This window comes from Chanodichthys erythropterus, chromosome 6, assembly GCF_024489055.1.
Source record: "Chanodichthys erythropterus isolate Z2021 chromosome 6, ASM2448905v1, whole genome shotgun sequence".
Lineage (NCBI taxonomy): Eukaryota > Metazoa > Chordata > Actinopteri > Cypriniformes > Xenocyprididae > Chanodichthys > Chanodichthys erythropterus.
The window spans coordinates 26,697,116-26,718,715 of NC_090226.1; the positions used below are offsets into that span (position 1 = coordinate 26,697,116).

The 21,600-nt window shown below is 34.9% G+C and overlaps 1 protein-coding gene across 2 annotated transcripts; it reads right to left on the bottom strand.

Moving 5' to 3' along the window:
- Window positions 1-21,179, bottom strand: LOC137021689 (dolichyl-diphosphooligosaccharide--protein glycosyltransferase subunit 2-like). 2 transcript variants are annotated; one of them, XM_067388503.1, is made up of 17 exons: window positions 21,075-21,179; window positions 20,113-20,300; window positions 19,935-20,030; window positions 17,548-17,723; window positions 17,347-17,422; window positions 16,768-16,902; window positions 15,618-15,794; window positions 13,137-13,255; window positions 12,330-12,435; window positions 11,748-11,839; window positions 11,544-11,658; window positions 10,217-10,411; window positions 9,962-10,048; window positions 7,631-7,726; window positions 7,407-7,482; window positions 5,945-6,074; window positions 1-524 (listed from the first exon to the last, which is right to left on the bottom strand). In XM_067388503.1, the coding sequence occupies exons 1-17, from the start codon at window positions 21,085-21,087 to the stop codon at window positions 509-511; spliced, it is 1,893 nt and encodes a 630-aa protein (XP_067244604.1). In that variant the 5' UTR covers window positions 21,088-21,179; the 3' UTR covers window positions 1-508. The 2 variants fall into 2 exon arrangements, with proteins under 2 accessions (XP_067244604.1, XP_067244603.1); XM_067388502.1 differs by lacking the exon at window positions 1-524 and adding an exon at window positions 1,247-3,084.
- Between the last annotated feature and the right edge of the window lie 421 nt (window positions 21,180-21,600).

Sequence of the window (21,600 nt, forward strand, 5' to 3'; positions counted from 1 at the left end):
ATTGTTTTATTAATTTAAAAAAAACCCCACTGTGTTAGCCATCTGTGTGGTGATGACTGGGAGAATGATTCGACAATGCTTGATGACAAAGAAAACCTCTTGCTCCCAACAGGAACATGCTTCACTATTCATTACAAAAATCTGAGGACAGGAATTTGTATTCAAAAACAAAAAATGAACCAAAAAGAAGAGAGAAAACAACAGTAAACATCACAAATTTAAATTTGCATTACTACCAAACAAGAATGTACAAGCAACAATCATCACATATCCTCAAAGTATCATTAATCTTACAGTGCTTTGTTTTCAGGAAAAAAAAAACAAACATTTCTTAATTTTGTCACTTTCAATTTGTATTTTTGACAATTTCAAAACATTTCAGCCTGCACCTTTGTTTCTCTTTTAAACCACCACCAATACTTCTGTTCCCAAATTTCTAAAAAAAAAACAAAAAACAAAAACATGATTATGAAGCGTCCATGGTGATCTTCTCTTGATTTTGCCAGCATCATTTTCTTTCAAGTCTGAAAGAGAGAGAGCATTACGTTCTGATTAAGATTAGATTTGTTTTTCCTGAAGGAATAGCAGTGCTTGCAAGGCAACAAAACATTTTTGAAGTTTAAGGTGTGCTTAGGTTTTAAACTTTGGTTCTTCTGCAATGCCATATTAAATATTGCCATATTCTTAAAAAGAATCACTACACAGTATGCAAATATCCAGATGATATTTGTATTTGAATGTTGGTTTGTATTTTGAATGTTAAATTCTAAGTAAATGGGAGATTATCAAACCCTAAACAAAAAGCTTGAAAAATGTCTATATCGTGCTGCATTGCAAGCGCTGTAAAAGAAAATTATTTTAAATGGAGCAATATTGCACAACTTCTCTCATGAACATGAAATCATGACCAATCCACTCAGTATTCAAAACAACTTTTAGAGGGTATTCACAAAGAAAAAAATTAATGCATTGAGCATTGTCTATTAGCATGCACCGTGTCTACAGTGCAGCACTTGATTCAAAAACCTATGCAAATCAGCTATTGGTGCAAACACTAAACAATTTTCACAATGCAATTCCTCATCTTGCAGACCAGTTCAGTGCAAGGCAGAGAAGAATTCAGACTACTCTGATCTAGCATACTTTAATGGAACTGTACAGCATCACATGCTAAATACTGATAATAAACACATCCAAGCATATAATTGTGCTAAATAAATAGATTTATTAACTTTTAAAAAGATTGAAACACTTTTTTTCCATTTTAAAGGCTGATATTTAGTACAAATTCATTATTTAAAATTTAATTTCAAAAGAGATAGTTACCAAATTGTTATATTGTCATATTCAGAGTAAAACCAGTTGAGAACCCTTTGCACCAGAAAACAACAATTTCATTTACATGGTACAATGGTACATGTGTTAATTGTGCCAGAGAAAAAGCGCTGCCATTTGTGAATCCAGTATATTCTATGATGCCCCTTATTTCCATACACTGTAAAACTCAATGAGTCAAGGAACTCAAACCATTTAAGGAAAAAGATGGCCTAAACCATTTAAGTTTAAAAACTAATGTTTACGAGCAGTGTAAATTTGCTCCAATTGATTCCACATAATATTAAAATTAAATACTTTGTGTAGCTGAAACTTAAATTTCATTAAACCATTCAAATCAGAATCTTTAAATGAACTTCTATCTTTTACCATAAATGGCTAGTTAGCAATACCACAAGCACATTTGCATGTACTACAGTGATGATAAAAGTAACAAAGAGAAGTGTGCACAGCCATTGCTTTGTAAATAAAGCAAAATATGGTTAATAACATTTGGCCAATCACTGATCTAAGCTTTACTCTTCAAGACAATAGTAACGGCCAAAACAGAAATGTTTAATTTAATTTCAATATAGATAGTAGGCCTATCCAACGAAATAAATAAATGATAAAACTAACAAATCAAGACAAATTGCGGAAATTGTAAAGGCGGACCATTTTAATTTCAGTGTCAAATAAGGAAGAGTAAGATACTAGATTTCAGTGCTCACATTTGTGGGTTTATTATAAACAGCCACTTGTACAACTCGTAAAGTTTATTTAAATAGGGTTTTAATAATAGATTAAAATTGTATCGATAAAAAATGGATTAAAAGATATATACACCATAAATGATGCATGTAAATACAGCATGTGAGTTTCTGTAACGCCCACATCTAGAACACGCACACTCCCATCTGTGATAAACGCGGAGATGTTAGTCCTGTCCGAATCGATACATGAAATGACAGACCTCGAGTGATATTCCAGTCCGAATAGGGCTTTACCCCACCTTTAAGGATCAGATCACCCCAAACACAGTAATATTTAATTTTAACATTTACTCTCCATTAACAGTCAGAAGCAAAGCATGCCGGGAACTAGAAATCTGCTGTAGTTCAGCTTAATATAACTAGTTATCGAGTTCACATTTTTTTCTTTAAGTAATATTTGAGGAAAATCAACTTGTTTCATTTAGTATTTTGACTGTTAGGCTTTAAAGTGTAGAAAGAAGTCATGCTTGCACTGAAAACAATAGTTTAGTGAATTTGCTCCTTAGAGTTTGCAGAGTAGTTGCTCAAGCAGAACTTTAATCAGGCAATTCCACAACTGAGTAACTTTCACAGTGACAAAAAGACTTTGGGACTAAATAAATATCAAATCTCAGATCAAGCAATTTATCACACATGGCCTGAACCATAGTTTAGCGGTCTGTCAATGCACACACTAATGAAGTGAAACAAGCGTACAAAACAACAAGTGATCACAACACTCTGATCAATAAATAGCATGACATGAAAAATATGGCTTGACAGTCACAAATGGTCGTAATGTTTCAGAGGAGGTTGTGAGCTTCACTTCACAAACACACCGACACAGCCATGCAGTAGGTATTGCCATGGAAATGTTGATGCAGTATTATGGGATGCACAGGTGGAAACAGCAAGCCTTACTTCAGCCTGAAGACTGGCATTTCTTTTTGAATAACATACAGGCATTTACCGCAGACTCCTATACTTTGCCAACCTACTACTTTGTTCTGCAGCAATCCTAAAGGAAGGGTAAACAAAGAGAAGGAATGGAAAAACGCAGAAGGGTTAAAGAAACAAACACAATAACTATATTAGCATCCACACCAGCAGATGATAATGTTATCATAAACGTACGCTGCTATGTTGTCATCTGCTGCTTTAAATGCTTGAGCTATTTAAAGCCAGTTGGATTCTGATTGGCTTTTACAGCTAATGGTCAAAGTTTTCATGGTTAATCAGCTGAAAAAAAAAAAAAAAAAAAAAAAGCTCTCAAAGTGATTCCAATGACATTGTTCCTTTGTTTCTTTATCTGTTATAGCTGTGGTGTGGACTTCCCTATTCTCAAATAATCAGAATGTTTATTAAAACTTTATGGTTATAGTTATTGTGCTTGATGTGAATGCTCTTAATGCCCCATCACACACACCTTTAACGCTGGCAATTACCAGGTCACTGTACTGCTGGTTGCTATTAGGCATATTAGGCATGCCCCAATAATTTTGGTGGGCTGTGTAACTGGCCATAACTTTTGAAAACCTGCAAACTAGTGACACTGGCAGTAAAAAATAAGAAGCCTAAACTTGACTACAGATGGATAAGCTTCCCTGACATTGGAGGAACTTTTATCAACTGTCACTAAGGCCAGCATGAATGTCCCTTTGGGAAAGAGATGAAACTCTAGACAAGCAGAAGTCAAACCCTTCTATAAAGCCATTCTTGCTGTACAGAACTGTGCCTGGAAAAAAATAAAACACTAAACACTTAAAACTAAACTCTGAATGGGCACTTATGTTCTCCCTATGGTCTCTCTGAAGGCACTAAAGATTAATTGAAAGTGAAAAACTGTTAATTATCAGGTCATACTCATGGAGGTAGATTCTAAATTTGTGAAATTAATCTAGTCCCAAAAGACAGAAAATGATAAGAGGAAACCACTTCTGAGCGAACCAAGCACACACTACAAAGACGGCAACACACCCACAAGTTTAGCAAAATGTTCAGAGTGAAGACACACGAGAGGCAGAGAGAAATTAAGCCTCTAATTTTAATATGTCAGAAATTGGGCTGGGCCATATCAACTATTAACAATATATTCATAATGATATTGATGGCGATATATAATTAAACAACACCAATAAGGTTCCTAAAGACTGTGCATAAGACTAGCTTTATGATCCAAACAGGTTCATTTGTTCATAGAAATGTCTTGTAGTATTTTTGATGCATTCAAATGTATTATTAAAAAAAAATAGGGATGCAACGGTTCAAATTGCTCACGGTTCATATCGCGGTTTAAGGGTCACGGTTTTGGTACGGCTCGGTATGTGCTATGTTCAGAGAAAATAGGCTTCTTTCATAATAGACTACTTTCAAAAAATAAAATAAATAATAAACTACAAGCAACATCACAAATAAATACAATAGAGCAAATATTCAAATAAAATAAACAGTGCTTTTCAGGTTTTTTTTTCAGGTATCTAACAGTAGTTTTCAGGTACAGAAAATGGATAAAGTAATCAAATATAAAATAACAGTGCATATTATCTTCACTGTATAAATTAAATAAAAATTAATCATTATTGAAGTTACAAAAGCTATTCAGTCAAGAGCAGTGAGTGATTTATAATTTGTTGTTTGATTTAACATTAAAAACACAGGCAGCAGGAATAGTTTTTTTCCCTTTAAGACATGCACATATTCTGTTACACATGCGTTGTCTTTCTCAACTATTATATGTTCACTTATAACTGACTATGTTTGCTAGGATACTCGCCAAGATGAGCATGTTGATAATTTTTGTATGAATTTGTCCGCTGAAGCGCAAGACTTGAAAGAGAAGTCATTTGCTCGCTGTCTGAAATAAGTTTGTGCGCGCTTCAGATGAGTGCACACACAAATCTTCTCTTTCGCGTCTTGATCTTAAATGTTTAAATCAGCAAGGCTTAAATGAGTTTAGTTTAAACACAGATAGCAAAGTGTGCTGTTCAGGTCTCACCTGCGCTCGTTGGCTATTAACACCTGGGTGATGACAGGACATTAGAGCATACGGCACTCGAAGTGAACAAAGTTTACAAGTGATTATTGTTGTTGTAACGTTTTGGGGAGCCAGAATGCGCATTCATCGACTGAAACATACATTATCTGAACTCTGTCTGTCTGTTTTCCACGTTGTTATTTTAAACAAACTATATTAGCCTATAGATGCGTTGTCATTCGTGATGGACCGCGGTGCAAGCGCATGCCGAACCGTAAGTGGAGAATGGTACGGTTCGATTTTTTACCGAGAACCATTGCACCCCTAGTAAAAAATGCACATAGTTTTTGCATATTGCTTTATTATATGCTGCTTTTACGTAGACTTGTCGCCATGCAAGTATAAATGCTATATTGAGAGAAAGTAGTTTTCTGGCTGATGACAATGCATATCAAAAGCCTTGGCATTAGAAACAGCACTGACAAGTAGAAGAGATAACACCAATATAATTGACAAGCTTTTCAAATGAAGCAACATCAGCCTTATTAAAAATTATCGTTGTTTTATTGTAGTAACAATTTCATATATAACTGTAATACTATGGCTATCACAAGCTGTCAAATGTGGCTTTGCCAGGCTGGGATCTAAACAAAACACTACTAGCCCTTTTTTTTTTATAGGGGATGAGCCACTCATTATGCCCCTGACTTCCTGTTTCAGTGCAAAAAATGTCAACACATTGAATAATGCTGTGCATTTCAAGGCAGTAAGACTTTAACAACTCGTAAAATTGCACTATGATGGTTCCGACAAAAGGACATTAGAGGAAACATCAGTTTGAAAGAACAAGCTTTTCAATCCACAAATGGGTTTTTGAAAATGTTTAAAATATGGATTGATATACCTTTTCACAGCTTTCTGTGCCAGCATGCGGTTCCCAGCCAGGAATGTGAGGCTGCCTATAATAGCCAGATACTTCAGAGTCTGGAACATGTTTAAGTGAGTCCAGTACACATACATCAGACCCAACATAGCTGCAAGTGAAAAAAACAAAAAACAGTCTATTAAAATTTCTCTCAGAAGCATGTGTATAATTAATGTTTAAATATGGTTATAAGTTTCAGCATGATTAATCACTGAACACTTATTTAAAGGTGATAAAATTTGAAATGTAAAAATTGAATTTATCTTGGCATAGTTAATTAACAAGAGTTCAGTACAAGGAAATGACATACAGTGAGTCTCAAACTCCATTGTTTCCTCCTTCTTATATAAATCTCATTTGTTTAAAAGACCTCAGAAGAACAGGCGACTCTCAACATAACACCGGCTGTTACGTAACAGTCCCAATATTTGCATATGCCAGCCCATGTTCCCACCATTATGAAAGGCATTAGACAAGGGCAGGCAGTATTAACGTCTGGATGTGCACAGCCGAATCATCAGACTAGGTAAACAAGCAAGAACAATAGCGAAAAATGGCAGATGGAGCAATAATAACTGACATGATCCATGATATCATGATATTTTTAGTGATATTTGTAAACTGTCTTTCTAAATGTTTCGTTATCATGTTGCTAATGTACTGTTAAATGTGGTTAAAGTTACCATCGTTTCTTATTGTATTCACGGAGACAAGAGCCGTTGCTATTTTCATTTTTAAACAGTCTTTTTGCAGTCTGTATAATTCATAAACAACTTCATTCTTTATAAATCTCTCCAACAGTGTAGCATTAGCCGTTAGCCACGGAACACAGCCTCAAACTGTAAACAATATAACAGTATACAATACTCACATAATCTGACACATGCATGACGAACACTTTGTAAAGATCCATTTGAGGGTAATATTAGCTGTGTAAACTTTGTTTATGCACTGTTTAAGGCAAGCACGAGCTCCGTGGGCGGAGAGCTCGAGAATTAAAGGGGCAGAAGCATAAATCGAATTAAAAAATTAATTACAAAAAAATCTATGGGGTATTTTGAGCTGAAACTTCACAGACACATTCAGGGGACATCTTAGACTTATATTACATCTTCTAAAAAAACGTTCGATGGCACCTTTAAAGTCATTTAAAATCAATAGCCCCAATTAAAATATTTGATTCTGAGGACATTTTTGTTTATATTTGTATGCTAAACTTATTTTTCAATAGATCTTGCTAGATCTTGACCTAATGTCTAATGTAAAAATAATGGGTCCTGAAGGAAAAAAAAAAAAAACACTTATGTCATTGTAAAAGGAAATTCAATTTTTCTATGAAGAAAATTAGATTTGTACTGAAACCTACTGCTGCACTCTATTGACTTTATTGATCACACTGAAATACTACTGAGTGTTTTGTAGTAAAAGTCAGTCAACTTACCTGCATGGCCTATGTGGAAGAGAATAGTGCTGGGTGACAGTGTGAAGTTTGAGATATTGGCTCCAAGTTTAAACCACTGAATATGAGAGAGAGACATTTTTTTTAAGTTTAAGAATGGTAGACTTAATACATAGAAAGGTGACATATCACAACATTAACTTACATAGATTTAATTTAAGTCAATTTTTAGATGTACTCATAATAATGGATCACAAGGTCCTTACCAGTATGAGCAAGAGCAGAAATGGAGAGAGGACCAAGGCAGTAAATGTGTTGGATACAACTGTGGGTGGTTTCTTCTCTGGCTCTCTGAACAGATGCTGTATAAACAATAGTATTAATAAAAAGAACAGAAATGAGGTGACAAACAGGACTGTGATAATTTAAAAAATACATACTGATATGTTTTAACCTTTCTATTAACATATCAATATTTAAGTATATGTGCTCTGATATTCTATGAGGGACCATCATTTTAAACAATTATTATAGGTCAATTAAATTCAAAATGTTTAATCAAAGGAAACAGATACCACAAAAATTAGCAGTACATAAAGAAACAACAATATCTACCTACAAACAATGGCCTGACACTACTAATGAGAATGCTTTTATTTTACATTGTTCTAGTTTAACCAAACTAATTAAATTACTAATACAAATTTACATGGATGCCAGAATTTTTTATCATTTGGTATGTTCCTATTTTCTGTAATGAAAAGGATGCGACAATAACGCATAAACAGTTAAAAAATAGCAATGATAATGCAGGCTCTTTTTAAGGCTATGAATCACCCATAGTTCAAAACAGGGTTGGCAGGTCCGCAATTTTTCCTCCTACACCTAACATTATTTGAAAAGCTTTGTTACATCTGACAAGAAACAATGACTCATCTGTCAAATTCTGCCAAAAAAAAAAGGCATTTTGAAGTTCTTAAATGTAATGTGACGGATCACTGGAGTGCCTTGGTTCAAACGGCAGCAGAGAGCATGTGGCATAGCACAAATTAAACATGAATGAACATCAAGTGAAAGATACAGTACAACTTACTGAAATGTATCATGTCTCATGTAATTGCTCAATCTGCGTTTCAGCTTGTGAACAATGTCATTTAACTATGGAAGCTTGTTTCCACCATGAAATTAAAAAAAAAAAAAAAAATGACTTGCAACTTTTTCTCTCACAAATATGACTTTTCCCCTCGCAATTGCGAGTTTCTCACAATTCTGATTTTTTTTTTCTCAAAATAGCAAGATGTAAACTCACAATTGTGAGAAAAAAGGTCAGAATTGGGAGTTTCTCTCTTTATATCTCACAATTTTGACTTTATAACTCGCAATTGCGAGTTTAAATCTCACAATTCTTACTTTGTCAGAATTGCGTGTTATATCCAAATGTGAGAGGAAAAAGACTAACATTTTTTGAGAATTGTGAGTTTATAAGATGCAACTGTGACTTTATATCTCACAATTCTGAGGAAAAAAGTCAGAATTGCAACTTTATATCTCGCAATTATGACTTCATATCATGCAAATGCGAGTTTTTATCTTGCAATTCTGGGGAAAAATTTTATCTTGCAATTCTGGGGAAAAATTTTATCTTGCAATTCTGGGCAACTGAGTTGTATCGGTGCATCTCTTATAAATAACCAACACAACTATCTCTTTTTAACATGGCAAATACCATGTAGAGTCCTATGATTTCTACGATGTAGAAAACATGGACGGGATCCAGTAACAAAGTGGAAAGTCATGGAATTTGGCAATTTTTGGAAATATAAATCAAAAGTAAGGCTGTTGAATGAATCACATAGACACTAATCTATATCATGATAAATATTAAAGCTCAAAAGAAATACTATTGAAATCTAAATTGTCCATGTTCTGTGTGTTTCAGTGTGAATACTACACACATACTGAAGCATGTGTGATGCTGTTGGTGTTTTCAGCGCTTGCCGTCTCACAATGAGGACATGAACACACGAACTTCATATTCAAACATTGTTCATTTACACATACTACCTACACTGTAACAATACAAAGCAGACTGAAAATCGGCATAGTTACACTAAGTAAACAATGCTTTAAAAAGGTCATGTAAACATTAATAAAATGAAGAACAAAGAAATGCATTATACATAAAAGAACAAGTGGCAGATCTGCATTCCAAGACTTAATGTACAGATCTATTTTGACAAATTAGATTTTTTGCCCCTGCCTTTGGTATGGTCATTGCAATTTTGGATTCAATCCCACATCTTTGCAGTGTGTACTTAGTAGCATGAACAAAAATCTTTGACTCTAAATGTGAATGGGTTATATACAGAAAGTAATTTCTCCATTTATAAATCACTGAAGCAGTCAATCATTTCAGTTCAGAGTGAACTTACCGACTGAGCACTCTTGCGAGTCCTGTTATAATCAAAAAAGCTGTCTATGCTGCATAATGAATCTCTTATTTATACGTGTTGGTAATAATGAGACATCCAATATATCGCCAAGCCCTAGAGGCACAACATTTATTGCGATGCTGTTCCGGTCACTGGAGTGCTTACCTGGATTTCTGGTTTGGGTGTGTACAATGTTTTAGCCTGAATTGTTGAAGGTGCCTCTTCATCCAAAAACTTCAGCACAACATCAGCCTTTGAGAAGAATTTAAAGTCATTTCAAATACTAAATCCATGTCTTTGTAACAATTCAACAGCTTAATTTCCAAACATGTCAGAAAAAAAAAAAAAAGACAAAAATAAAGGTCTTAGAAAAGTTTACTTCAAGATCCCAGCATTCTCTATTGATAACAACTACCTTACCACATTCCACAAAATAGGGTTCTCCAGCGTAGCATCTCCCACCATCAGGTACAGAGCATAGGTGCCAGAGATGGAGTCAAACTCTGTCTTTCTTTCAGCTGTGTCCAGCTCAAACTTATACAAGTTCTTACTGTCAGGTTCAGCCACAAACACAACCTCCTGACCTGTCTTCTGGTTGTGTAACCTCACAAAGGTCTGAGAACAAAGAATGTTTTTGATTTTGATGACATGGGCTGAATCAATGACACACCCCTATTTGAGGTTATGGATCCAACAATTAATTTTACAAATACTTCAGCCTAATGTTGGACTAGATGCATTTTTTTAGAAACTGACATTATTAACTCATCATTGTCTAGCCCGTTAACATTACCAGCCAGTCGGATTTCTTACTGATCATTTAAAAACAAAAAAATTATTATTTTGTTGGAATTTTCAGTAAGAACACACATTCAGTCCTCTGAAAAAAGTAACATTAACATAATTTATTATTTCTATATGGCCTAAATGTAAAAGACTATAATATATCATATAATTTCTTTCATACATTATATGCATATTTTAATCAAAATTATTGCGTTAATTTCTCTGTTGATCTCCATCTGTCTGACATGCATGCCTGCACGATTTGAAAGCTATACTTCGTTCTGTTACAGGGTTATCCCAAACTGTAAGAAAAGTATTTGTGCACTCTAAAGTTGACAAGCAATGGACAAAAATGCTTGGGCTGCAACTGACCCTTCACCGGGAGTTTGATTGACACGCGATCTAACCAATCATAACGTCGAATCCACCATTTTGTCTGACAAAGCAGTCAGGAGTTAGAAGATTAACCTCTGTGGACTTAAACTTGAAAAATGGTGTGTATTTACATCTTTTCGCGTTTGAAACAACATTCCTTCTCATGTTCATTCATGTTTATTTGATGCTATAAATGAACTATTAGGAAGAGATGAATGGTTCACAAGCCGCTTTAGCTGAGGCGTTATAGCAATCTGTCACGACACATTAAAGAGCCACAAAACGTTTTTTTATTCTTCAAATTTTTTTAAAAATTACACATTTGAAAGCTGGGCCTTTGTTTAATATCATAAGTAACCTGCTCTGTCTTGTCTGTCGATGTGTTGTCAGTGTCCTCTTTGCGATGTATTTTTTACTCTGACAGCGCCATGGCTTGTCGGACAAAGCAACAGTAACTAAGGGAGGCGGGTCTTTGTGAAGGGTCAATTATCATAATAATAATAATAATAATAATAATAACAACATTAATAATAATAAGGTAAAAAATACAAGCTCAACATAAAATACTAATTTTGGTTGTAATCACCTGATGAGGGGTGAGTTCCACTCCTGTGGTCTCATCAACTAACTGGAACGTCATGGCAAAGTTTTGATGACTGTCCGCCATAAAAGACGCTTTGGCTTTAGTTGGATATTCCACTCTGAAACACAGAATTTGGCATACATGTTGGCACAGTTTTACAATAAAGTGAAAATTAATGACATAGTGCTTGATAAATGCTAATCTTGCCTTGTGGTTTTGGGGCCAATGCTCTGATCCTTGTCCACCACAGACAAATCCATGTTGTTGATTGCAACCCGGGTAGAGACCTTTACTTTGAGCTGAGAAAGTAAATCAAAAAAGTTTCAATCTTAGGCTTTAAAAATTACACAAAACGAATAAATTATTGTAACACATTTAAATGCACATTCGACATGCGAATATGCTGTTAGAAAGAAAAAATACAGTAATTACAGTAATTGTGTCTTTTTTTTGCTTTGTTCAGTTAAAGAGGTCTATGACTTCTGAAAATCTCCACAGCAACTGTGACATGCTCTTGACCTTATAACCGTGCACTGAACAGTCAGTGTAATTATTCTTTACATGGCTTCAATGTGAATGAACGCTCGCTTGACCAATTAAACATGTGAATAAGGAAATGAATCACAATTCACTGCAACAATTAAGAGTTAAAGGCTGAGGTCAACTCTTTGACCTGAATGTGTGAATTATGAGTAGTCATGACAAGACACGACACACAAGCTAAACAGATACAAACAACTAAATTTTTTTTTTTCTTTCATAGTATGCAACAAAGATTCAGTCAAGTACCTCAACATGGTTGGCAACAAATCGGCTGTCACCGGCAATGACAACAGAGAACTGATAGTAGCCACTCGCTGGTTGGTTGTCCATGAAATTCAGCTCAAAAACCCCACTGTGAAACAGAGAAAAGGTCTTTTAAAAACACCAATTATTATTGCATTACTAATCCATAATTTTGAAATCTTTACAATTAAATGATTTAATGAGGTCAAAAGTAGTGGTATTATGTTAACATACTAAAATATAAAATGAAATATAAGGATAGCAGTCTACTGTATCAGTAAAAGAAAAAATGTAATGTGTACTTTTTTCCCCCATTGTAAATGTTCTTGTTTTCCAGGTAACTTACTCAGCAATCTAAAATATTCAAGCACTATGCACACTATACATTTAAATAGTTTTAATAATATAAATATAGTATAAACAATAAATATAAATCAATAAATCTCTTGATTCATATGGATTACTTTACAATGTCTTTAAGAACTTTTCAAAGCTTGACTGCACAGACTTTCAATGGATGGCCAAAAATTATATGAGAATATTAAAAAAAGTATCTTGATTTGAGTTCCGAAAATGAACGAAACTTAATTTATGACATTTTCATTTTTGGGCACACTTATTCTTTAACTTTAAAGAAGTATGTTCAATAGCATAGTTTTGCTGTAGTTTCAAAATTGTATGGCTAAATCACTGGTATTGGTATAAATACTAGACATTTCACTGATATCAACTGTTTAGCTTGTGTTTGGTATTTTAATAACTCTAGAACAAGCAATATCCATAATTTTAAAGTGTCCACATTGCACATACTCTCTGAGGGTGAATGGTGCCTGACTTAGGATGGCAGATTTTGAGGTCACAACACTGGCGGACTCCACTAGCACAGTGGCTGATATGAGTGGCTGGCACAAGACATCTGTCACCTGAAGCTGCATTGACAAACAGAGACAGTACAGATCATCTCAGAGCAAAAAAAAAAAAAAAAAAAAAGATTACTGGTATAGAAATTGGGAAAAACAAACCTCAGTATGATTTTATCAAGACTTATCATGAGACCAGACAACTGAAAGAGGTCTGAGTTTGGTAAATGCCCTTTAAAGGTGCCCTCGAATGAAAAATTGAATTTATCTTGGCATAGTCAAATAACAAGAGTTCAGTACATGGAAATAACATAGTGAGTCTCAAACTCCATTGTTTCCTCCTCCTTATATAAATCTAATTTGTTTAAAAGACCTCTGAAGAACAGGTGAATCTCAACATAACACTGACTGTTACGTAACAGTCGGGGTGTATGCCCTAATATTTGCATATGCCAGCCCATGTTGCCAACATTATGAAAGCCATTAGACAAGGGCAGCCAGTATTAACGTCTGGATCTGCACAGGTGAATCATCAGACTAGGTAAGCAAGCAAGAACAATAGCAAAAAATGGCAGATGGAGCAATAATAACTGACATGATCCATGATATCATATTTTTAGTGATATTTGTAAATTGTCTTTCTAAATGTTTCGTTAGCATGTTGCTAATGTACTGTTAAATGTGGTTAAAGTTACCATCGTTTCTTACTGTATTAACGGAGACAAGAGCTGTCGCCATTTTCATTTTTAAACACTTGCAGTCTGTATAATTCATAAACAACTTCATTCTTTATAAATCTCTCCAACAGTGTAGCATTAGCCATTAGCCACGGAGCACAGCCTCAAATTCATTCAGAATCAAATGTAAACAATATAACAGTATACAATACTCACATAATCTGACGCATGCATGCCGCATGCATGACGAACACTTTGTAAAGATCCATTTGAGGGTTATATTAGCTGTGTAAACTGTGTTTATGCACTGTTCAAGGCAAGCGCGAGCTCCGTGGGCGTGGAGCACGAGAATTTAAGGGGCAGTAGCCCTGAATCGGTTCATTTATAATGATGCCCCAAAATAGGCAGTTAAAAAAATGAATAAAAAAAAATCTATGGGCTATTTTGAGCTGAAACTTCACAGACACATTCAGGGGACACCTTAGACTTATATTACATCTTTTTAAAAAAAAGTTCTAGGGCACCTTTAAAAAGCAAGGGTGTGTTCACACTTGTAGTTCACACTTGTAGTTCGGTTCTCTTGGTTCTCTTGGTCCAGACCAAAAAAGAAAATGATACATTTAGGTTGGCTTGGTGTTAACACTGTCATTGAACACCGAACCTAAAGATACAAAACAAACAAACCAAAAAAGCCATGTGCTGTATATTTTGCGTTGGAACTTACTGAACATCCAAAACAATGCTAAATGGGCTAAATGCACTCGTTGTATGTGTGTGCACATTAGGGTATTTTTACCAGCTGAGAACTTACAAAGAACTTAGTAAATATGTAAAGGAGTCAAAACTGAGCCAGGAATCCCTCTGTTACACATGCAAACAAAGATCTGCTGCAAACAGATGCAGTTCCGATGCCTGTACTAAACTGTAATGGTATTATTGGGCATTCTGTCCTTTTCAGCATTAAATCATGTGACAACATGATGTCTGGTTTTTAGTTTGTTTAAATGTCTTTGTTACGTTCATATTTCAGTTAAACTGCACCAGAGTTCGTTTGGAAGTGGACCAAGACCCACCATTTCAGGGGGCTCATCTGCTTGTTTGGTGCACACAAAGGTTCGGGATGGCAGTGCTTGCGCTTATTCAAATGAACCGCACTAACAGAGCAATTGCACCAGTGTTCGTTTGAAATCAAACCAAACCTGGCAAATGTGAACACACCCCAAGTCTTTCTACTGGCAGCAGAGCATGTGCACAACACATTTCATGCTCCTTCTTGAACATAAGTGCTTCGGTTTCAATATTATTTTATGCCTTTGGTTTAAAAATGTTAAAGGGGTCATGGAATGTAGTTTCAGATTTTTATACTGTTTCTCAAAGTTAGTTTATAAAGTTTGCAAAGTTTTTAGCACCAAAAAAAAAAAAAAAAAAAAAGATCATTTTCCTTCCTCATTTTCACTCTCTTTGAAGAATTTCTCAATTTCTTCCAGAAACAAAAACAAACAGCCACTGCTGTGATTGGCTAACTTCATCGACTAACACATTGGCTAACACAACAGCATGTAGTGTTTTGTTACTCAAGATGGCAAGCACTGTGCATATACAAAACATATGCGACATATACAGCCGCATATGTTTGAACCGGAGTAAGAACCGAAGGCAGAAGAAATTGAAACAAATGGAAGCATGTTGAGGAAAAATTCACAAAACTGTCCATTGTGAAATGTGAAGAACAAACAAAAAAACATGTGGCCTACCTGGAGAAAGGGATGGCTGTGGGATACGGCAGCAGGGCCCTGGGCACTGACAATAACAGGCACATGGAAGCGATTGTTGGAAAGCGCTGCAGCCGCACTGGCCACACTGAATGCCTCTAAGAGAGAGTCCCAAGACTTCTTACTGAAGATAGAATTCACCAGCTGGATTACCTGATCCTGTGATGTAAAAAGTGTGCTTTTACTACAATTTGTTGGTGAAATATAAACTTTAATTGACAGTAAACTAATAACTTGTTCAAAAACATGAAGACATCACTAACAGCTTAAGTAAAAATATAATGAATATGTAATATAGTGCATATATGTATTGAAATGCTCCTCTCTAGAGTTATTTTTTCTAGGTAACTAATGGGTTTATGGGTAATTAAACAAGTATACAAGTTGTTAAAATTGCTGAAACACTGAGTGATTACCGATTACATAAGACACGATTCATTTCAGTAAGCTGTACTGTTTCTTTCAACATACCTACTGATGTTCATTTATGTTTATTTTGTAACTGTAACTAGCAGTAAGAAGGGAGTGATGATCGGTTCATATTTGCTTGATCCATGTTATCGCTTGAACTGAGGCGCTACAGCAATCCGTCACGTCATATTAAAGAATGCCAAAACTACTTTTTTTTTTTTTTTTTTAATTTGAAAGTTGAGACTTTGTTTCATATTAGTAACAAAGCACAAAGCTTATTGCGATTACTGGATGGCAGGAGCGATAAATATGTTTAATGAAGTGTTGTAAATAAATTAACAGAAACCTGCTTAGAATAATAGATTGATCTTGAGACTTAATGCATATCTGTATCAATTAAAATTGAGAAATCAATATTGTCAATCCAGCACTAGTGTCCACACTGACGTGTTTACCTGTTGTAGTTTATTAACATTGAGTGTGTGAAATATAAAATATACATGGACACAGTCAAAACACACTATCAGAGAAGTACTAATTAAATGTCACTATTTTGGTCAATGTTTTCATCCATCTAAAACCATTTTGAAAATCCCAAAATTGAAAATTGCTGTTTTGGACAAACATTTTGGTGCATCACTGATATCAATCCTATGGAGCTCAGTCCGTCTGTACAAGGAAAATATTCTACATAGTTCTATATTTATTTCGAACTCCAAACCTCTTTCAAGGGGGGCTCCATGTCCACATGATCAGACAGAGCATACGCAGCGGAAACAAACAGTGCTGTGGCCTCCAGCCCCTCCTCAAACTGAAGATACAATCCTCCTAGATCATCTAAACGGGCAGCCAGATCCTACAAAAAAAAAAAAAAAAAAAAAAAAAGGTACAGAAATCACAGCAGAATCCAAAAAATAAATAAAATAATTAAAAAAGCACATAAAGCATGTGACAATATTTAACAAAATGTTTTATTGTTAAAAACATTTCTAGGTCATATTTCATCTCACTAAGATTAATTATATTTTGCACTTATAATTGTAATAATGAAGCATATTTAATATTTAATAATGTTTTTTAGATATTGTTATGAAATGTGACCCTGGACAAGTTTTGTGAGATTCACCCACAGTAATAATCATAACACTAAATTATTTTTATACTAACTGAATTACATTATAAATAGAGGCAATTCCAGTGTTACTCCAGTGTTTTTTAGTATTTCTGTAGACTATTCTCCAGCTTACAGCTGATTGGTCCATGGCTAATAAATCAGAAATGATGTGCTACACTCTCACACCTCAATCTCCTCCAGGATATCTCCGAGTTCAGCTTGCTGAGAGAGACGAGACGCAGTCTGCAGTGCCAGAATGATTCTGTCAGGAAGCGAGAAAATCAGATATGTCTCGAGAATTAACTAATAAAGATTCCACAAAGAAAGTCTTAAGAAAAAACAAAATGTTAGGAAATAACATTTACATTAAATAACAATAGTACTTACGCCAAGACATTATCCTCTTTGGAGATACGAGCTTTCAGGGCACTGACCACTTCCTGTGAGGCCAGAGGTAGCCCAAGGGAGCTGAGAGCACTCACAGACTGATGAATCTGAGATGCAGTGGAGTCCTCACTCACAGTAGCCAACAGCAAATCACGTGTGTCATTTGATACAGAAATCTGTCAGGATCAAAAATAGCAACAATAGTTTTTACAGGACTGTACAGTGAGAGCATTTCACTTGTATTCGCGAACGTGCATGCGTGACACAAAAACAAACCTCATTGATTCTCGTGCATTAAGCAAACATAGTTGGGCTTTATGTTTATCATATTTGATGAGCTTTATGTAGATCATTTTGGAGATGTCACAGTTTCGTCACTGCAGTTGCGCGTGCATTGTGGTGGCAGAAAAACTGCGGTAACAATGGAGGAAAACGAACGAAATTCCCGGAATCTCAGAATTGGAAGACAAAAAAAGACGGTCTTCATTTTTACAGAATACCATTGTCGAAGAAGCTAAGACAAAGGCATTTATGGTTGCAAGCCATTAAACTGACAGACTGGACTGATGAAACCTGCAACCATTACCCTACTAATAAAGAATGAATTTGATGTATAGATCTACATAATATTCACATATGGACATAGGCACAATGTACTAGCCCTACAGTTTTAGCATGAAACATTATTTAAACCTATAACATTTAAAATAAATAACATTTAAACCTATAACATTATCTCACAATTTTGACTTTTTTTCCTCACAACTGCAAGTTATTTATTTCCCAATTCAGACTTTATAACTCGCAACTGCAAGGTTATATCACAATTCTGAGAAAAGTCAGAAATGTGAAAAATAAACTCGCAATTTTGAGGAAAAAAGGCAGAATGTCAAGTTTATATCTCACAATTCAGATTTTTCTTCTCAGAATTATTGTGAGATATAAACTTGGAATTACCTTTTTAATCATTTTATTCCATGGCTTCCACAGACAGCTACTGCAGAACTGTCCTTTTCTGCCACCAGGTAGGCTCCGAAAACAAAACACATCATCGCTGTTTGCAAACAACCAAATGGTCTATAAATCTCTTCAGAAGACATTGATTCATAAGACTGCTTGATTCATAAGGATTACGTTAACCATGTCTTTTTGGACATTTTGAAGTGTATAGTAGTATATATAAAATAGTTTATTTTGCTTTAAGTAAATCACATAATGTGTTTAACAGCACATTACATTTTTAATAATATTATATAATTTTATAACTACAAATATTTTGATTTTACAAGCATTTCAAGCACTCATTTAAAAGTTTTTTTTCTTTTCTTTATGGGTTCCTGGATCAAAAACGGTGTTTGGTGGTGGAGGACAAACACAATCATCCACATACAGTGCAAAGTACCCAGCACATGTGAACTGTAAGCCCAGTACAGAATCTTAAAAAAAAAAAGCAAAGAAACAGTTTGTAATATTAACTCATCTCATCCTTCTTATTTGTGAAATTAAAAAATAACTATTGTCAGGACAGATCATAAAACAAACTGCATCCACACAAGCAGCGTGCATATAATAGGTTGAGCGCAGAGTATGCTGCCTTAGCAAATCGTGCTATATTACCACCATTTTTGACAATGTACCTTTGTAAAAGTGGGGATTTGGATTTATAGATGCTGACTGTGCATCTTTGACACAAAATCATACCCATTGTGAGTTCTTGTTTTAATGTTGATAAAGAATATATAAGAAATATATAAGAAGTTTCGTCTGCTCACCAAGGCTGCATAATGCATTTATTTAATTAAAAATACAGTAAAAACAATAATATTGTGAAATATTATTACAATTTAAACCGATTTAGATTACAGGGATGCAAACAAGAAAGAAGGAAAAAAGGTGAGAACATTGCGCGGGACGGAGGCATGCTGCGCATGTAATTTTTTAAAAAGTTATTTGCTTTACATACTCATTTGTAGCTACTTACAGGGTAATAAACAAATGTTAAAATCCCTTAAATGTTCAAAACTCTATTTTTTCTTGCAAAAAAATTAACATATTGCAACATATTTGCATTTAGAAAAAATAAATCTGGATTTTATTATTTTTTTTATTTTTAAAAATCTTATTTCACATCCTGCCCAATGTTGAGGGGGCACGACCCTTGTTTGGAAACTACCGAGTTAAGGAATCATAGTGAACATTAATGCACCCTGGGTTACGTGGCACATTGTAGAATTTTTTTTTTTAGGGACTGAATGTTCTAGGATTTTGAGATTGAGACAGCCTTTAAAATGGTTAACTCCCTGGTGAGTGCCCTTACTACTGAACTAGGGAGCTGATTGTGACAACCAGTGATTAAGACACAAAAAGAGAGAGATTATGTATTTTACCTCACATCCAGACAGAGCTTGGCTGGCTTCTGCTGCATAAAACAGTGACTCAATGCTAGAGGGATCTAGGTTTGATTTGATAAACCTGCATGTCTCCTGAGGTAGAGAGGAAAGATAAAATTAGAGAGTGAAAAAGACATACTAAAATTTCACCAATATGAAAGATGTTTTTTCTTACATCTGCGTCTGCAACAAAGATCCCCAACTTGCTAAGTCCAACAACAGAGTAATAAGCGGACTTGAGGTCAGTGAGGGGTTGGCTCAATACAGCCTGGAGTCTGGCCACGTCGCTGGTGGTCAGATGATGGGACGGCGTCAGGGTCTGGGTCTTTATAACCAGGGACAGGACCAGCAAGCTGAACAAACCTTCAAATGGATACATGTACAAACTTAATGCAGTTCATATGATGACACATTTTAGGGAGACTACAACGCAAGGGAAACGTTTGGCTGCTAGGAAAGCATAAGGTGGTGCATTTTGTGGGTGTGGAAAGAGCTGGGTTGTTTGAAATAAAGTGGAAATTCTGCAAATTGGATGTCTGAAAGCATAACTTTTTTGATACATTTATAGAAATCGCCCTCACAAAGAGCAATTTTTAGCCAATTCAATATTTTACAGCTCAGTTTAAGTTGAAAAGTGTATATTCACTACAGATAACCTTTCCAGGCCTAGAAATCAAAATATAAAAATTCCCAAATGGAACCCTAGAGTAAGTGCCATTATTTAGCTGTTTATAACCCAGCAACAAAAAAAGAAAACTTTAAGAGTTAAACACCAAAACTGACATGTGTACTATACGTGCTACATTACTGTACTCAGAAGCTATAGTACTACGTTGCTACTGTTCACGAGACTATAAATTTATCAATCATTTATAAAACTTACGCTGACTCCGGATAAATACTACGCACAACACCATTTAAGAAAAAATCATGTTTAATATGTATTAATATCAGAATAAATGAAAGTGCTGACTGACTGGCTGGTGAATGCTGCCTGCAAGAACAGTTCGAATAAAATTGCTGCATTAACTAAAACCGCCTAAAAATATCAGTAACGTATAACTGTTTACTCTTAATGTATTTTAATAAGCATAAATCTTAAATAACAGCATGAAAACGTGCAAAAATTACACTTACAGAGATGAGCCATGTCGCCTAATGCAGCGTCACCAAAACCTCAAAGAACTTCCGGGACATGCGGATGAAACCTATTTTACCGGTGTAGGGTGAACTATGCGTTCATGTGATTTAATAAAAAATATCAAAATATAAAAAAATAACAACCCAATGATATATGCTATATGTACAATACAAAACGTGTGTTTTATAAAAAACAAACTTCGCAAATATTTAAATGTATGAAACGAACATTACATCGAGGCGCGTACACCCCTACAGACTAGATATGGTGTAAGCCAAGTCGTGCAAAAATGAATGAAACATGAAAGATGTTAATATTTCTAAATGCCTTTTTATAGTAGTGTACGCTAAAATTAACATCTTTCAGAAATGATCACGGTGATACCGTTTCTGTAAAAATGAAAACAGACTCTCACGTAGTGAAGCACCCACGGTATTTTGTGTTGCGCTTTGTGTCTTTTTGTGATTGGCCTCTCCAATACTAGTTCTCATTCCAGCCAACCAGATACAGGATAACCCCACA

What these genes read in the sequence shown, in the direction of transcription:
- LOC137021689 (XM_067388502.1), bottom strand. An exon ending in TTGTTGCCAACCATGTTGAG is followed by an intron (nt 11,840 to 12,329) that starts GTACTTGACTGA and finishes TTACTTTCTCAG; the next exon opens with CTCAAAGTAAAGGTCTCTAC. An exon ending in ACCCTATTTTGTGGAATGTG is followed by an intron (nt 10,049 to 10,216) that starts GTAAGGTAGTTG and finishes TTCTTCTCAAAG; the next exon opens with GCTGATGTTGTGCTGAAGTT.